The 17,992-nt window shown below is 39.0% G+C and overlaps 1 protein-coding gene across 3 annotated transcripts in view; it reads right to left on the bottom strand.

The window, feature by feature from the left end:
- Nucleotides 1-17,992, bottom strand: part of Mthfd1l (methylenetetrahydrofolate dehydrogenase (NADP+ dependent) 1 like) — a 180,997-nt gene that overhangs the window by 119,103 nt on the left and 43,902 nt on the right. For all 3 annotated transcript variants that reach the window (XM_063232907.1, XM_023564547.2, XM_023564546.2), the window contains exons 11-13: nt 17,307-17,480; nt 9,331-9,467; nt 7,907-7,953 (exon numbers count right to left, since the gene is read on the bottom strand). In XM_063232907.1, coding sequence (XP_063088977.1) covers nt 7,907-7,953; nt 9,331-9,467; nt 17,307-17,480 — 358 coding nt within the window. The remainder of the gene's footprint in view (nt 1-7,906; nt 7,954-9,330; nt 9,468-17,306; nt 17,481-17,992) is intronic.

The following is a 17,992-nucleotide window of genomic DNA, read 5'->3' as shown; positions in this document are numbered from 1 at the left end:
CACTAAACCAGCACTGCAACAATATTTATGAAATCCTACACACAGGTGAAGAAGACAGCATCCACAAGATCAAGAGATAGAATAAATTTCACTGGAAGAATAGATACGTGAGAAAGCAGAAATATTAGAAAAACAAAATGGGAAGAGTATAAATGTTTAATAACATTTAATATAAATAGTCTTAATTTCTACTTAGCCTAGTATGCTGGTATACACCTGTAATTCCAGCACTCTGAGAGGCTGATTAGGAAGATTGTAGGCTCAAGACCAGTCTAAAACAACTTAGTGACTTAGAAAGACCTTGCCTCAAAAAAAAAAAATTTTTTTTTAAAGGGCTAGGGGTGTGTAGCTCAGTACGAAGGCCCCAGTTTCAAAGTTAGTACTGCAAAAAGAAAAAAAAAGTACTGCTAGACTGAAACAAAAACAAGACTAGACTGGATCATATGTTGCCTGCACCTCATCTGCAAAGACACACACAGACTCATTATGAAATAGTGGAAAATACATTCTAAGAAGCTGGACCCTAAAACAAGCAGGAATAGTCATATTATATTTAACAAAGTAGCCTACTACATTTTGGTAAAGTGAAAAATTCACGACAATCAGATGACTTTAAATATTCATGCACTGAACATTAGTACATTTAATTTTATAAAGAAACACTACTTAACACAAGACAGGTAGACCCTAAAATAATCACGGAGAGGACTTCCAAAGCCCACTGTCACAAACACATAGATCAACTACGTAAATATCATCAAGGAAGTATCAGAGTTAACACGTTCCCACCAGTGGTTTACGCATGACTGTTCTATTGGGTGGCTTGTACCCCTGGTGGTACAAACAGACGTAATCATTTTTATCAGTCTTTTTACTAATAAAATTAATAAAAAGCCTATAAATGACTTAAATTTAGTTGCTTGAATCTTAATAATTATTGCCCAAATAGAAATATTAATTCTATTTGTAACAATTAAAAGTATTATAATAATCAGTAAGTTTATTTCATTAAATGCAAAGATATATTTATAAATGGTTGATCAATAATTAATTTTCCAAATTTTGGCATGGAAATCTTGTAAGTATCCCATTGCTGGTGTATGTAATATTCATTTACAACTGCTATCCCACAAATTTGCTATATTACAATTTCTTATGCCATTTTAATGTTTTCCTTAATGAACTGTAATATGATGACACTTAGTTTGCCAAATCAATGCCTTTCCTAAAAATTCTTGAGAAGCAGTACAAGCCACCTGATGGGACAGTCATGCTGTAGCAAAGGGGTTCAAGCCAGTGGGTATGACTGAATTCAAGTAAGAGCTGCCTGGCAACTGGACATACGAATTACAAGTCCCATTGGGAATGTGTTTAACTACGTTATGTATCCAGACAAATACAAAGTATTCCTTTCAACTATGACAGAATATATATTCTCATCAGTAGCCTACAGAACTTTCTCCAAAATTGATCATATTTTAGGCCAATAATCATTTTTTTTGTTTGCTTGTTTTTTTGTTTTTGTCTTTTTGAGACAAGGTCTCATTATACAGTTCAGGCAAGTCTTAACCTCACTTTGTAGCCCAGGCTGGTCTCAAACTTCCAAAGATCCTCCTGCCTCAGCCTCCCAAGTGCTGGGATTACAGAGAAGTCACCCCCAGCTTCTTAGGCCAATAGTCTATATATCCTCTCAGATCACAAAAAAGAAACTGGGGCTGGAAATATAGCAGTATAAGCACCTGCCTGGCAAGCGCAAGGTCCTGAATTCGATTCCTGGTTCAAAAAAATCACAGAAACTACACAAATGAATGGAGACTAAATAATATTTGACTGATCAATGAGTCACTCAAGAAATCATGGGAGAAATTAAAATATTCCTCGACTCAGATGATACTGGAATCACAACATATCAGAATGTGGGGCATAATGAAAGCAGTTCTAAGAGACAGGCTTATAGCTATAGTGACTACAGTAGCAAAATAGTGATCCCAAATATATAACCTAATGATGAATCTCAAGGGCTGTTACAGTTTGTGTCTAGATGTCCCCCAAAGTCTCATGTGGTCATGGGGTGGGCTTCTAGTGATTACTGTCCAATGCTGGGTTGAGGTGTGAGCGCTGCACCTGCCCTAGGACACATAGCCTGCATCCAGTACAAGGAAAGAAAGAGGCTTGCTCTCTCCTCCCCTCCTCTTCTGGTCTTGTTGCTTCTGCTGTCACCCACCGCTGTGACAGCTGCCCCTCAGGCCCGGCTGCCTTGGAGTCATCTGAGTATGGTCTGAAACCTCCCGAAACTGAGCTAAATAAACCTTCCCTTTTTTAATTTTAGGTGTTGGATATTTTGTCTCAGCAATGACAGAAAAGTAATCAAGATAAGGCCCTCTAAAAACAAGAACAAATAAACTCAAATCTAGTAGATGGAAAGAAATAATAAAGATCAGAGGTGAAGTTAATGAAACAGAGAATAAAGAATAATACAAAGATCTACAAAATTAAAGAGTTGGCTCTTTGTTTTTCTAAATTAATTAAGTTTATATAATACATTTTAGGTATACATAATGATCACATTCATCATAGGGAATTTGTACCCACGCATGATATAACTTGATCCCCCCCATTCTCCTACCCTCTCTTTAGCCCCTTTTCCTCTCCTTATTTACAAAAGGTTTGTTTCCATTTTTTCCTTCTTTTCTTGTTTTTTTTGGTCTTCTATTCCTTCCTTTGCAAAGACAAGCAAGATGGATAAAACCTTAGCCAAACTAATCAAAATAAAGAGAAAAGGTCTAAATTAATAAAACTGGAGATAAAAAAGATGAGATAAAGTTACAGAAACCCATCATTGACATCCCTATTTTGAAAACTTGTAATAAATCAGAGAATCTAGAAGAAATGGATAAATTCCAAGACATATGAGCTCCCAAAATTAAGCCAAAAAGATAAAAACTACCAAATAAGAAAACTACAAGGCTCGGTGGATTCTGAGTTTTACCAGGTTTTAAACAAGAATACCAAGGCTTCTCAGAGTCATCCCTATTAGAAAAAAAAAGAATGCTTCCAAGTTCACTCTATAAAGCAAGCATTACTTGATACCAAAACAAAGTAACAGTGAAAACAACAATGGAAACTACAAACCAATATTCCTAATGTATAGAGATTTGAAAAAATGCTTTTTGCAAACAGAATTTAACAACACATTAAAAAAAATCATACACTCTAACCAAGTTGGTTTCATCCCAGGGACACAAGGATGGTTCAATACACAAACATAAATAACTGTAACATATCACACAAACAGAATCAAGGATATAACTCATGAGATGAAGAGGCCTTTAATGAAATCCAACATCTCTTTTGTGATGAAAACCCTGAAGTAAATAGGTATCTAAGAATCTTTTCTTGAGCTGAAAAAGCCGCATGTGAAAAACTCACCACTAACATCTTATGAAAGAATAAAAACTGAAAGCACTTCCTCTGAAATCAAGAATGAGACTACGGTGTCCATTCTCATCACTCCTGCTCAGTATAGTACTTGAAATTTTAGCCAGTGCAATCACACAGGAGAAAAAAATAAGAGGTACAAATAGGAAAACAAATAAATCATCACTATTTGTGGATAATATGATTCTATATCCAAAAACTCCTCCAAAAGACTCTTAGAAACAAATTTAGCCAAGTGGCAGGTTATAAAAATCAACACCAGTTCTGGGCACCAATAATGAGCCCACTAAAAAAGAAATCAGGAACACAATTTTATTCAAAATACCTTACAAAATAAATAGGAATCAAGGAGGTAAAAGACCTACGATGACAATTACAGACTATATCAAATTTAAAAGCTTCTGCACAGCAAAAGAAACAAATGAAGAGAAAAACCTCTGAACAGGAGAAAACCTTTGCTCACTGCTCTTCTGATAGGGATATTTATATCTAGAATATTTAAAGAAAGTAAATAAATAAAATAACCCTCCCAAACAACCCAATCTAAAGTGGGTAAATGAACTGGATAGATACTTATCACAAAGAAGTATAAATAGTCAATAAGCACATGTAAAAAAATTTCAGACCTTTAATCATTAGGGAAATACAAATCAAAATCACTCTGATACTCCATCTCACCCCATTCAGAATGGCTGTCATCAAGAATACAAAATAACAATAAACACTGACAAAGATGTAGGGAAAAACGAATTGTTCTACACTGTTAGTGAGAGTGTAAACCAGTATAGCCAACTGATGATCAGTATGGAGACCTCAAAAAACTAGAACTAGAACTACAATTTGATCCAGCTATATCACTTCAGAGTATATTTGCAAAAAAATACTAAAGATATTACACTATAATTAATACTGTATATGCATTCCTATGTTTACAGCAGTGAAAACTACAATAGCTAAGCAGTGGAATCAGTGTAGATGCCCATTAATGGATGAATAGATAATTAAAATATGATATTCACAATGGAATATAATTTAGATAAAGAATGGAATTATTGTATCTAGGGATTTAGCTCAGCGGCATATGCACCTGCCTGGCAAGTGCGAGGTCCTGAGTTTGATTCCCAGTACCAAAAAAAAGAAAAAAAAAAAAGAATAGAATTGTGTCATCTGCAGGAAATGGATAGAAGCGAAGATCATTGTGTTACATAAAACAACACAGACTCAAAAAGTTAAATATCCTTGTTTCTCTTATATGAGAAACCTAATAAAATAAAATATGGATAACAGCAAACTAGAAGCTAAAATTTTGGAGATAGGAAGTGGGATTGGAGGAGCAAGAGAAGGAGAAAAGAGTTATAGGACTAGAAATGATCAAGATACATTATATGCATGCACTTAATTTCCCAAAATAATTTTGTAACAGATAAAAATATATTCAGTAGGTAAAATATAAAAAATTGCATAAGTTACACTTGATCTTAGCCAAAAGGCTGAGAAGCAATGAAAAATTGCATATGGATGTACATAAAATCTTATAAAATAGGTTTTTAGCTTAATGGTAGGGCACTTGTCTAGCATGCCCAAGGCCGTGGGTTCCAGCCCTATTACAGAAAAAAAATAAAGTTTAGCCAGGTGAGGTGATGCACGTCTGTAAGCCTAGCACTTCGGAGGCCGAAGCATGATTATAACTGAAAGTCTGAGGCCAACCTGGGCTGCACAGTGAGACTTTATCTCAAAAAAAGATTTTTAATTTTCAACATTAGCAGAGTCTATTCACTATAGCACTACAACAGACTATCTTTTACACTGCATGTTAACATGACAAGCATTTTATGCAATAATTTTCAAACTGCTGCTGATTTCATATCCTCTTATTAAAGGTCTTCCTAATTTATTAAAGCTACTGTATAAATATACTATTTTAAAGTTAAATCTATACATGCACCTCCAATTCTTCCTTGGGATAAAACTAAAAATAAACTCATATGGGCCAGAGAACATCAATGATTTTAAGACAACTGACATGTATTTCCAAAATTCTTCAGTACCTGATAACGGTATTTTAGTCTACCTCTGCCAAAATTTGGTATTATTACTATTTATAAAAATCCCAATCTGTCAATTTGACAAGTAAAATGGTAACTGACTGTGGTTTTAACGTAGATCTCTTTGGTGATTAGTAAGACAAGCATTTTTGGGTAGCCACTATGTCTTCTCTGATTTTGAACCCTTTGACCATTTTACAACTGGAATTCGAGTCTTTATTTCCAGTTACCTAGTACTTTATATTCTCTTGGGCATCTCACAGGTCTCCCGGAGTCCCGAGGGACTCTTCCATTGGGATCTCAATGCTTCACTCCATGCCCCCCCCCCACGGTTCAACCCTACACCTCTCCCTTCCCCAACAGCCTCTTCCCCAGATGCCTAATATCTGTATTAGGCCTCCATCTGTCTACTTTTCACACAGAGACCAGAGTGATTTGTTTTGAAAATCTAATCTGCACTGTCCCTGTCTTGGTCATGATCCCTGCAAAGGATAACTATGGCCCTTGAAATCCAGCTCATCTCTCTCTACTCATCCTGACCGCTGGGCCCTGGCCACACTGGTGCTCTCCAGTCCTCTGGGCAGGCTGCCCTCCCTGGGCTCAGGGCTTGCCCATCAGAGGTCCCACTGCCTTGAACAGCTTCTCTCATTCTTCACAAGGCCGGGTCCTTATCTTTCAAGTCTTTGTATTTTTACTTCCAATTCGTCAGTCCATCTGGAATTTATTCTAACAGTTCCCCCATGACTACTTTTGAAGTTTCTTCCAGTACACATGTCTATGCATGACACTCAGTCAACAAACACCCACTCAGTTTTGGGCACTGAGCTCAGAGTTGGGGACAGAGAGAAGAAAGAGACCGTGAGGTGTCCAGCTTCGCGGGACAATCTCTCAGCCTGTGTACTCCAAGTCATGCAGCAGATGTCCTAAACTAGAGGGACACCACACTGTGCATTCCTTATTTGCTGGCTACATTGAGAGCAGCTCCCTGGGCATGCCCCTTGTACTCTGTCCCCTGTCTGGCCTTGGGTTCTGTACCCTTCTGGCTTGTAAATGGGATTCATCATCTCCCTACAGATGTGAGGATTATGCTGTTCTCAGCAGGCCTGTGGACCACTTTTTCTCACCCCTAAAGGTTTATCTCAAGTTTCTCATTTAGCACCCTGACCCTCAGGCCTCCAGGAGTGACCACTTCTCCAACTCCTTCAACAATGTCAACAGATCTTTCTTACTGAGCAGTCACTCTGTGTCTGCAACCTGCTTAGTGCTGGGACCTGGAAGTTTAACAGAGGTCTCTAAAATACCATAAGAGATTGAATCTGATGGCCAGAAATCTACAATATGAGGGAGAATTTATGGGATGAAACAGAACCTTGAGAACAAAAGGTAAACTAGGTAGTGAGGGCAGAAAGGGATGGGAAAGACGTTCTAGATGTAGGAAACTCATGGAATTGAGAAGATAAGTGGCTGGGGAACGTGTGCTCAGCATTCACAAGGCCCTAGGTTCAATCCCCTGCATTCTTCAATTAACCAACGAACTAACTAGAATAGAGTAACAATAAGAGAAAAAGCAGCACAGGAGTCTGTAAGGAACTCGGTACAGAGGGAAACATGCAGAAATGAAGCAGAAGCAGGGGCCCACTGGGCTTCCGGTGCCATGGAGATCGATGGATCTCAGACAAAGGATTAGACCTGACCACACTGCTGACACAGAGAGCAGAATAGGTGAGAACTGGTCAATGGTTAGATACCAGGACAAGGGAGAGCCTGTGTAGGATGAAAACAAAAAATTCTTAGAGAATTGAGAATTGATACTACTGGCTCTTTTTGTCCACTTTCTGGAACCGTTTTATTTCAGTCTTGTTTTGTCCTTGCAGTGCTAGCAACTGAACTCAGGGTCTTAGGCATGCTAAGGAGGTTCTCTACACTGCTAAGCTACACTGCCAGCCCTCATTTGGAGTCTTACTTATAGATACGAAGTATCTAAGACTCCCTAAATTTGGGAGCACAGCAGATGATTGACTAAGAGGCCATCAACATTCTCTTGCTTCTCATGGAGCCCTCAAATCCACAAGGGTTTTAAGATACAGAATTTTTTTATAATTCAGAAAGGTAATATGAGTATATATAACTTACTTATAGAACACTGACCAGTGGCTGCATCAGTACATATATAAGATTCACTTATAGCATTCATAGAAAAATTTATGAGTGCTCAGTAAAATATACGAATATTCACACCAAATAGTACATACAAAATCTATACACAGTTCCCAAAAGTCACCAAGTTTTGCCATTGCAGAGTTGTGCAGATGCTTTGGTTTTTTGACTCACTGGGGCCACGAGATTTGGGGCTGTCTTTCTGGGGCAGGGACAAAGATGCTGGGAGGGAGGCACAGCGAAGCACGTGTCCCTTGTGGCCTTACCTCTTCCATGGGGATGACCTGGGCATATCCGCCACCTGCAGCTCCTCCTAAACAACAGAGCAAGTGGCATTTGAAATGAGTCATCAAGTACAGATACACAGGACATGCAGAACTCTAGGACACAGCTTCCCAAACCCAAAAGGGAAGTAAAATAAATGGAGCAAGAAACATTAGCTAGCTCGTCAAAGTAGAACAGAAAACAAACCAAAGCTCACGCTACATCCTCCTGTGCAATTTAAGGATTTCCATTCCGTTACTTAAAAAAAAAAAGGCAAAAACAATATAGCAAATATCATTACTGTAAAACAGACTTCAGGGCATAAGAACATTTTATAAATTTATCAGTGGATCCATGTGGCTATGTTTTATTAGATCATACATACATCGAAGTATCAAAATCCTTTGTTTAAAAAAAAAACCTACAAAAACCTCTGAACCATAAATTAAGAACTTTACCGATTTATTTTAGCTAACACTAGGGAAGATTTATTGTGCTGCTTCTCTCTCAAAATTTTAGTTATTATGTGAAAAAGACCCATCTCATCCACATTATTTTGTAGTTCACCATATTCTTTCTATGCTATCTCAGTTGAGCCTGGTAGTTTAGGCTTTATCTCTTTCATAGATGTGGCTCAGAGAGGCTATGGCTGGCTACAGGTCACACAGCAGTAGGAGCATCTCAGCCTTCTCACTCCAAGTCTAATGCTCATTCCACTAGATAATGCATAATCTTTTGTGTGTTATCAGTACTTAATGAGTTAGAAGTCATTAATATTTATAACAATAATGTAAATATAATACGGTTAAAAAATACAAACTGCAAAGAACACACAGTAATAAGTGCCAGTGTCAGTGAGCTCAGGGGTGATTTCATGATAAATAAATGAAGGAGGAGTAATGAATGGGAATCTGCCAGACATCAGCCCAGCCGCGGCCAAGGAGAAATCTCATCCCACTCTGCACACAGCCGGGTTGTCTCCAGAGCACCCTAGGCCCCACACAGAGACTCCCACGGGTGAGTGCTGGGGGCCGACCTCCAGGTCCTCTCAGAGGGACAGATCTTTCCCATCGGCCAGGAAGATAAAACACCCACATGAGCGACACTGTTTCAAAATGCTTGGCAGGGGAGGCACGAAAGAGATATAAGACTCTGCCTCAGGCAGGAGGCCTGAGCAACTGAGTCCACAGAATGGGTCTGCACTGAAGACCCCCCACCCTGCAGCTTCTCTGCTATCTTTGTGCCTGGAGGATCAACTTGGGGTGACCACCACATACTGAGTATGTAATGTGTGGTGTGTGTGTGTGCAGAGATGAAGTGCACCAGTTCTTCTGAAAAGTTTTAACTGTAGATGGTATTCTCAGAACTCCCTGCTGCTCTCTGCCAATTTTGCTTTGAAAAATGTATTGATGGCTAAACAAAGTACCTTTTACTCCAAAAGTCGGCCCCTGGGAAGGCTGCCTTAGGCAGGCGAAGGAGTTGACGTGCAGGTGGGCAGTCAGAGCTTGCACCAGCCCGATGGTGACTGTGCTCTTTCCTTCTCCAAGTGGGGTGGGTGTGATCCTGATTTGTGGGAGAGGGGAGAAATAAATTTAATCATATTTCCAAGACAACCTATGCAAAACCAGCCTAGGATACCAGAATCTAATAAGGATAGAGATTTGGCAGAGAATAAGCCATTTCCAAATCCACTCAATAATGCAGTTTCTTGGACCACTACAATCTATCCTTATCTCTCAAGCCATGTTTAAGCTAAACTCAAGACAGAGACCCACAAAAAAGAGATAAAACCAAGAGATCAAAAAGGAAAAGGACTGAGCACTGGTGCTGGTAACATTATCTATTTCAAGAAATGACATAAAACATGCATAAAAGTGGCTTCAATAACTAAGCTAGTGTTTTCATCTGGTGGGCCACTTGGCATTCTTCCTTCGAGAGAGATTAGGGGCACAGAACCTAGCTTAAGGGTCCCTGAGTGACACAGGGTCAGATTCTCAGGATCAGTAAGGACCTGAAGGCCCTACTCATCCATCTTTCCTGGCGTCTGGGCCTAGAACTTGGCCCCATCATACTGCACACAGACAATGACAGAAACCTATAACCTCCAGGGTGACCCAACATTCACAGCTAGAAGCTTCTTTGTTCTCAAAGAGAGACAGTTATGCTCCTGTCGCTTCCTTGCTTGTGGAGTCCTGCACACTAAGCTTGCACCCTTTTCATATGACAGCCCTTCAAACATCACACTAAGGGGAATCCCTTGCTCTGGAAAGCTTATTTTGATGGCACCCTACAAAGATATTCATGTTCACAGCATCATCGGGGTATTAAGTGACAGGAAAGGAACTTATTATACTCTCAAGTAAAGACTCATAAAACTATTATTTAGCATTTTATAAAAATCACTAAAAATTTGAAAGTACTGTCATGTGGGCTTATAATTGATTTTCTGAGTTACATCAAATGAGTCAGGATGTCTAGGATATTCAACCCCACTAGATCTGATAATAGGATTTTTCTGACCTATAAAACCTAGTGATATAAACACAAACAGGAAGTAATAACACCCTTCTATCTTCCTCATCCCCAACTCTCTCAGACCCCTCCCCCATACACAATCAATTATTCATGCAGCAAATGTTTGAGTACTTCCAGGAGTCAGACCCTGGGAGTTAGACCCTGGGTCACAATGATGAAGAAATCAGATTTCATCTCTGTCCTCCCAGGGCTTCTGGCTAATGGGAGATACAGGTAACTCAGCAAGGAGAGAAACACCAAGATACAGATGTAAGGCAATTAGGTTGTTCATAGAGCACATCAAAGTAAGATCTAACTAAATTTTGAACACCAGGGAAGGTTTCTCACAGGAAGTAACATCTAAACAGAGACCTCACAAATGAATAAATGTTACCCAGCTAAAACTGAGAGTGGGCTTGGGGTAGTGAAAAGGCAGGGCACAGTGCTTTGTATTTATTTGGGCTAATTATCTGTATCTTCATTTGATAAATGAGGAAATAGAGACACAAAGAATTTGAGTAACTTGTCCCAACTAGTATGCGGTAGAGCTGGGCACGAAACAGAGGCAAGTCATCCAACTTCCTGATTTCACTAAGTTATTTATGCAGTTGGAATGGTAACTACAATTAGCAATTTGAGGCACGGAATGTGTAAGATCCTCTAGAGAGTGAACACAGGAAAGAGGTAAGGTCAGAATAGTTAAGTGGATTTTCTCTTTCTTTCTATCTTTCTTTCTTTCATTTTTCTTGTACATGCAGTACTGGCAATAGAAATCAGGGGCCTCCACACTAAGTTACATTCCTGTCCCCTTTTATTTTGAGATGAGGCCTTGTTAAATTGCCCAGGCTGGCCTAGAACTTTCGATCCTCCGGCCTCAGCCTCCTGAGTGCCTAGGATTACAGGCATAAGCATTCAGAAGAGAACAAAAGGGAGCTGAAAGGAGCAGTGTACAGGAAAAGAACAACAGAGGAGGCAGAGGGTGGCAGGGCAGCTCAGGAAGAGGCCAATGAGGAAAGCACTGGGATGGCTTAGAGATGACGGGAGTCACAGGGCACTGAGGTCTGAAGCAGGTGAGGACCAAGGAGGGGCCAAGAAGGGTGTACTAGTGCCCAGGTCGCTGGTGTCTCTGCAGTAGGCGTGTGTGCTGAACCGTCCTGCACAGTGCTTGGTGAAATGAAACTCTCACTCCACAGTCACAGAGCAGTGGCTTATCATCAGTCCCCTCTGCAACTGACTGCATAGCACCTTACAGAGCAAGGGTCAACAGAAGATGCAAAGTTATGCAAAGATGTTTGCGCCTTGAGTCAATGTTCTACATTTTTAGATGAAGCACAAACAAAAGCAGTTGAAAATCCACAAGCATCAGAATCTCATGAAAGAAGATATGGTATCACACACAGTATAGTTTCAGTACCCCAGTGAGAATGTATTGTTTGCAAAGGAACAGTGGTGTCAGATACACGATTACATTTTCATTCCCAAGGACAAGCTAGCTCAGCAGCCACGCCCTGCGGTGACCTCCACAGCACTATAGCAAGCCATCCAATTCTTAATTAGAAACACAGGACCGCTCAGCTCACTGCCAATGAATACAATTTAGGAAAATCGGAAAGGAGGAAGTATTTATTGGGAACTATAAAAGGAGAGCTTCAATAAAAGCATTTATTTCACCTCATCCTTGCATTTGATATCAAAATTTGGTTTAAATCTTTCCCCAGTATCCTTAACTCGAGTCTAAATCAAGTTGACTTCAAAAGCAAGCAGCACAATTAATTTTAATTCCTTTCTGCTCCTATGAAAGCTTAGCTATGGGAAGGTATTTGTGATTTTTGTTTATTAACTTCCTCACAGTCTAAGCACATGTATGGGCTCCCTTTCTGACACCCACCCTACTGCATTTATTTTGTGATCTTTATAGGACTTAAGAAGAAGTCACCATAAGAATGTTTCTGCCATGTCTGGGGTGTCTTCTGGCCACAAGCTTGCTGGGGTGAAGGTCAATGCCCACCCTTCTTGAACTCCTGTACTCTATTCAAGAACAGACAAAACTAATGAACAAACAAAAACACAAAAAAAACCCCAAACCCCAAATGATGCCTTTTCCTAGATAAACATTATTTACTGTCAACTATAGTGAAAATGCTCCGTGATATCAAAGTGCTCCGTGACAATTTGAACACAATCTGAAAGAATTTTATTAATTACTTAAAGGTCAAAGAGACTGCTTAAACAGAGACAACTGGTAACATTTTGATTCTTGTTGATTGGTATTACTGGTATCAGCCATGGCCTAACCATGAGCTCCAAAACTATGATCAAACAATGTGTGAATATATATCATCCACTGCAGGCATCTTTATGACTTGGAAGGCTTTAAAAAGCCTTTTGTTATCTAACAATAAATGCTATAGTTCATTTGGTTGTGTTTCTCATTACCATTAAGCAAGATAAATAGCTCAAATGCCCTGCCAGGTTCCTTCTAAATACCTTTGTTCTATTCTACAAGTAGTATAAATAAAAATATACATTTAAATAGTTATGTAAGGTAGAGAGGAAAAATGTTAGAAAACTCAGTGACAGCTGTACTAATAATGTTCCACCAAAATAATGGGGAGAGCATTTTTTTAAAAATCAGGTATTTGGCACTCTGTGGAAAAAAAAAAAAAATAAAGTGACATGAATGATCGTACTTTTTCTTTAACATGAAATCCAGTCTAGTCACAGACCAGGTTAGGCTTCTTTTTCAATTGCTCTGCCTAAGCAATTCAGAGAAATTCTAGAACCTTCTGCATGGGAATCAGTGAAGGCCTAATAGAGACTGAGAGCACATTCAAATGCCCTGCAGCTGCACTCAGAGTCAAGCTCTCAAACAAAATTCCTTTTCATTAGTGTAACTGGGAAAATATGTAAAACTCAAGAGCCCCAAAGATTCTTTTGGCATATTTCCCTGAACAATTCCCAATACTTTTCATTTTGTCAGGCAAAGCAAATAAAGTGATGTGTAGGTGTAAATACCATGCGATGTGTAGCTGATGAAACACAGATGATTCTGACTGAATAAGAAAGCCTAAAGTTTGAAGAATGGCTTTTTAAAAAGAATTAATCTGTTCTGCATTTGAGATATTAATAATAAAAGTTTTTTCTTTAAAAAAATCCCATTCTTTTACATTTAATCCCATTGTTGAAAAACTTAAATTGCTTTTATGTATAAGTTCAATGTGTAAATCACAAATGTATTGTGATTTGGGTTTATTGAAAAATTTCTTGGGTATCTAAATTCCTAAAGCATGGGAAAAGATTTATTTATGTTATAGGGTTTGGAGAAAAAGGCAGGACACAAAGTGGTACAGCACAAGCTTAAGGCGTAAAAAGGATGGATGTAGAGATAAAATTCTGGAAGAAAATGTTTTTTTATTTTTTTAAATTTTATTTAAGGAGAAAAAGCAAAAAAAGCAGAAAAAGGGTACAAGTTATACAGATTTACAGAAAAAAATAAACACTAGGAAATCACTAGTTAATGGATTATATATTGTCATCTTAGAAATAGTTGAAGAAAATGCTTTTAAAAATTACTCCGAGTAATGAGAGATTTAGTTTTCTCTTTTTTAAAATCTTTCTTTATGTCAGAAGTCAATATTATTTTCAACATTTAAAAACATTCAAAAAAATTCTCCATTCATGAAGAGTTCACTTATACTTTTGAAAAAATACCAAAAGTGCATGAAATTGTCAATAATGTCATTTTCCCCAAACTACTGACCTGACTAAAAGTAAAAACAGGGAGGTAATTTTTACGTCAAATTTACTTTCCATTTTAGTTTATAAATAAAACATTTATGTTCTAAACTGATCTCAATCATCTAGCTAGTGAAAGATTAAATAGTGAAGGCAGTTTACGATTGTCTGCTGTGTTGGGGGAGCCAGCTTATTCTCCCCTTAGAGAGCACACACACAGTGTGTATTTTCTAGAAATCTGTCTCTGCTATGGATGCATACAGATCTTACGTTCACAGTACCTTTCAGTCCTGGGGACTGAACCCAGGGCTTCCCCCATGTGAAAATGCACTTTGCTACTTAGTTACAACTCCAGCTCCTTTGTAAAATTTGAAACATCCAACACAGGATATTCCTAAATTGCCCAGGATTGCCTTGAACTCATAATCCTTCTGCAAAGCTTTCAGAATAGCTGGGATTATAAATATGTACCACCTCCCCCAGCCATATTTCTCAATGCAATTGAAAGGAAGAGCACTTAGATTTTGTTCCTTCAAACTCTGTTAAGAAAGGAAACTTACGACACAGTTTCAGAAAAAGAACTACTGATCTTTTGGTGTTGATTTTGTCCTGGAGAACTCAGGTCTAATCTTCATTTCTATTTACAGCATGCCACTCTGGCTTCAGCTCAGTCCTCCATGTTCTGGCCAGCCACGGGGCAACACGGACCAGTGATGTGCTGGGTCTGAGTGACAGTGGGGAAAGTCCCAGTGGGCCACGCCAGCTAGCACCGAGCATGTGGCCTGTGGCCGGCAGCCAGGCATAAACGGTTTTACTTCAAGTTGGGAAGTTGGTAACAAAATCGTATCTTCAGTACCATTCTGTGTTCCCAGCTCAGGGCTGAACTATATCTAGATTTATACAAAAAATTGCTTATACCAGTCTTCCTTTCCAATTAGAGAACAAACATATTCTCCTGAGTTTCCTTAAATCCTGATCTTAAACAAAACAAACAAAAAATGTTTTACAGCAGTGTTGAGGATTGAACCCAGGGCTTCGTGCATGCCAGGCAAGTGTTCTACCAATGAGCTACTCCCTCAGTTCCAAATCCTCCACTTTTAGCTCGAGGAAACAACAAACTCATCTACCAAGATCACTTAAAGCGGAAAAAATCTATATGTAAGAGGTTTTGTAAAGATCCAAGTGTGTTCATTCATTGCAAACAAACCTGCATCAAGTATACTTTTACAAAGCGATCATGACTAGACAAAGAATCCAAAGTCCAAGACCTGGAGCCATGTCCTTCCTGCTGCATAGGACATCTCCAGAGACAATGCCCAGAGGACGCCTGCAGGTTGGGCCAGTTGTAGGGTCCCCTGGCAGCTCAGTTATGTGAACATTTAAGTTGGGACCCCCATGCACTGAGTTTGGAAGCTTGGGGAAGATTCAAGCCAGAGGCAATGGAAATGCTCCAAGAAATTATTTGAAAGAAAAATTATGTCTCTATTGCACATGATCAGGTATTTTTTGATGATTATTCCCTAAATTATACAGTGTAACATCTATTTGCACAGTGTTACCATTGTACTAGGTATTAAAAAGTTACCTAGGGATGATTAAAGTACACAAAAGGATGTATGAAAACACTGTGCCATTGTATAGAGTTGAATATCACCAATTTGGTGTCAGCAGGGTCCAGAACAAATCCCTGGCAGACACAAGGGACCACTGTACTGGATTCACCTCTAGGGATTTTTGCTAAGGCGGCAATTGGACAAATGCATAGACATGCATGCCCCAGGTCCTTAATCTTAGAACTGTTTATAAGGGCCAAAACTTAGAAACAAGTTAAATGCCCGTCAGTAGAGTATGACATCCCTATCACATTTTCAAGTCATTTGTATGCCTTGGAACCCTTGAAGAATGACAGATGTGCTGTCCTATCAGCTGCGAGTCACAGCAGTGCTTCTCAATGGACCACAGGTGCTGGGAAGACATGTGAAAATGATTCCACGGATCTCAGGCATTTTTACTACACCCATGCACTGAAGACTCTTGGATGTGAGCACTGGGACATTTGTTATGCAGTCATGAAAACAGGAATGGTCCCACATCTGTCCCTCGGAGCAGCGCACAGTGCCCTGTGCTCAGTGAAATGGCAGGCACAGCAGTCTGCCAGGTACCATTCGCCTTTCAGAGTCTCCCAGGGTCACTGTGGCCCCCGACCTGAGCAGTGATTTTCTCTGGGCGATAAAATTTGAGAAGCTTTATTTTCTTGCTGATTTTTTTTTTTTTGGAATATTTATATAGGGAGATGGTATTATTTTTATAACCAGAAAAAAAAATCATTGACACTGATAATTATGTAAAAACAAAGTTAACTATGAGTCAAATCCAGCTACAAGAAATGTCTCTGACTAACAAATGAGTTTTGGGCCTCAAGCTTTGGCCCATATATCACAGGCAACAGTCAGTGCAATGACATTTCGAGACAACGAAAGAATTTATATGGTTTCTTGATGCTCCCTGGGGTTACATTGAATAAATAGTTCAAATCCCCTGTTTTCTATCATCATTTCAGCTAGGGAAAGCATTTTTTAAGAGGGGATAAAATATGCAAACATTCCTTTTCATAAAAGCTACATATCTATCTTTCGTAAGATGACCAACACCAATGAAAATAGCTCCATATTAGTTTTGAAATGCAAAAAAAAAAGATATAAGCTTTCACAGTGTAAATATAAAAAAGAAATAACAAGGGTATTAATAAGATCATGTAAATTCCTCAATTATCTGTAAATTCTTTTTTAAAAGAACACAAAAACAACAACAAAAAAACCCTTGCTCAGTTCAAAGTACCTTCAATTCTTATTTTGATTTTGTCTTTTTTACCCAGAGAGGTGCAAAGGTGATCCCAACACCATATAGAAAATAAAGACCTGCATTAGCAACCTGTGACACTCTGTGTTTCATGAGGAGGCTCATTTGCTCTGTACTATAAGAAACAAAATACTTACCTTGTGCTAAATAAAGGAATGCTAAGCAAAATAGACACAGTAATGTCAAATTTGAGAACAGGCTGTATTTCAGGGGTGTGAGGACAGAAATAAACATGGAAGGCAGCTTGACAAACATGTCTCCTTGGTAGAGTAGGTTTTTTGAACAGAGTCTTACCCAGCAACTAAGACGTATTTTCCGTCTGCTTGATCCTTTAACCTTTCCAGCAGGGACAAACGGACTTTGGCTTTGCTTTTGCCATAGATTTCAATTTCATCTGCAAGCAATCCTATCTCTTTGGCAAGGATGTCCACAGCTTTTGGAGTCTGTGCTCTTGAAATTTCTATATCACTAGGAGGAAAGAAACACAAAAGAGACAAAGTCTCCTCAGCTTAGGTGGTCGTTGCAAGAGTGAAAAACAGTCACACATCATGCCAGTGACTAAGTGGTTGCAATCGCTTTGTGGTCCCATCCCTCTCTAGGGTGCTATTAAGCTAAGCACAACTGCTAACAATTAACATGCATGAGAAAGTGATACATGTTTTTCAGAGATGTGACTCCAAAATACTGACCAAGATCCCAGAATTGTGTCCAGGCACAAGATAGGCCCTGTGCCACAGGGAAACAGCTGTATGCTACAATGTGTGCAAAGGCCTCCCTCAAGCGAGTCAGACATAGCGCAGGCACCGAACTGCAGTAGAGGAGGGCTACTGTACAATACTCTCCTAGCGGGCTAGCTACATGTATCTCTGGGCTACTAGAAAATGTGGAAATACTACTTTGTTTTTTTCCATCCATACTTTCCCTTTCTCTTTCTATTTCTAATCCAAAATTATGTTTCAAAAATATTTTATTAATTACTT

Source organism: Cavia porcellus, unplaced genomic scaffold, assembly GCF_034190915.1.
Source record: "Cavia porcellus strain 051 isolate PalLab524CR breed Dunkin Hartley unplaced genomic scaffold, mCavPor4.1 scaffold_22, whole genome shotgun sequence".
Classification (NCBI taxonomy): Eukaryota; Metazoa; Chordata; class Mammalia; order Rodentia; family Caviidae; genus Cavia; species Cavia porcellus.
The sequence above is the reverse complement of the archived record's forward strand: the minus strand, read 5'-3'. Positions and strand labels throughout refer to the sequence as shown.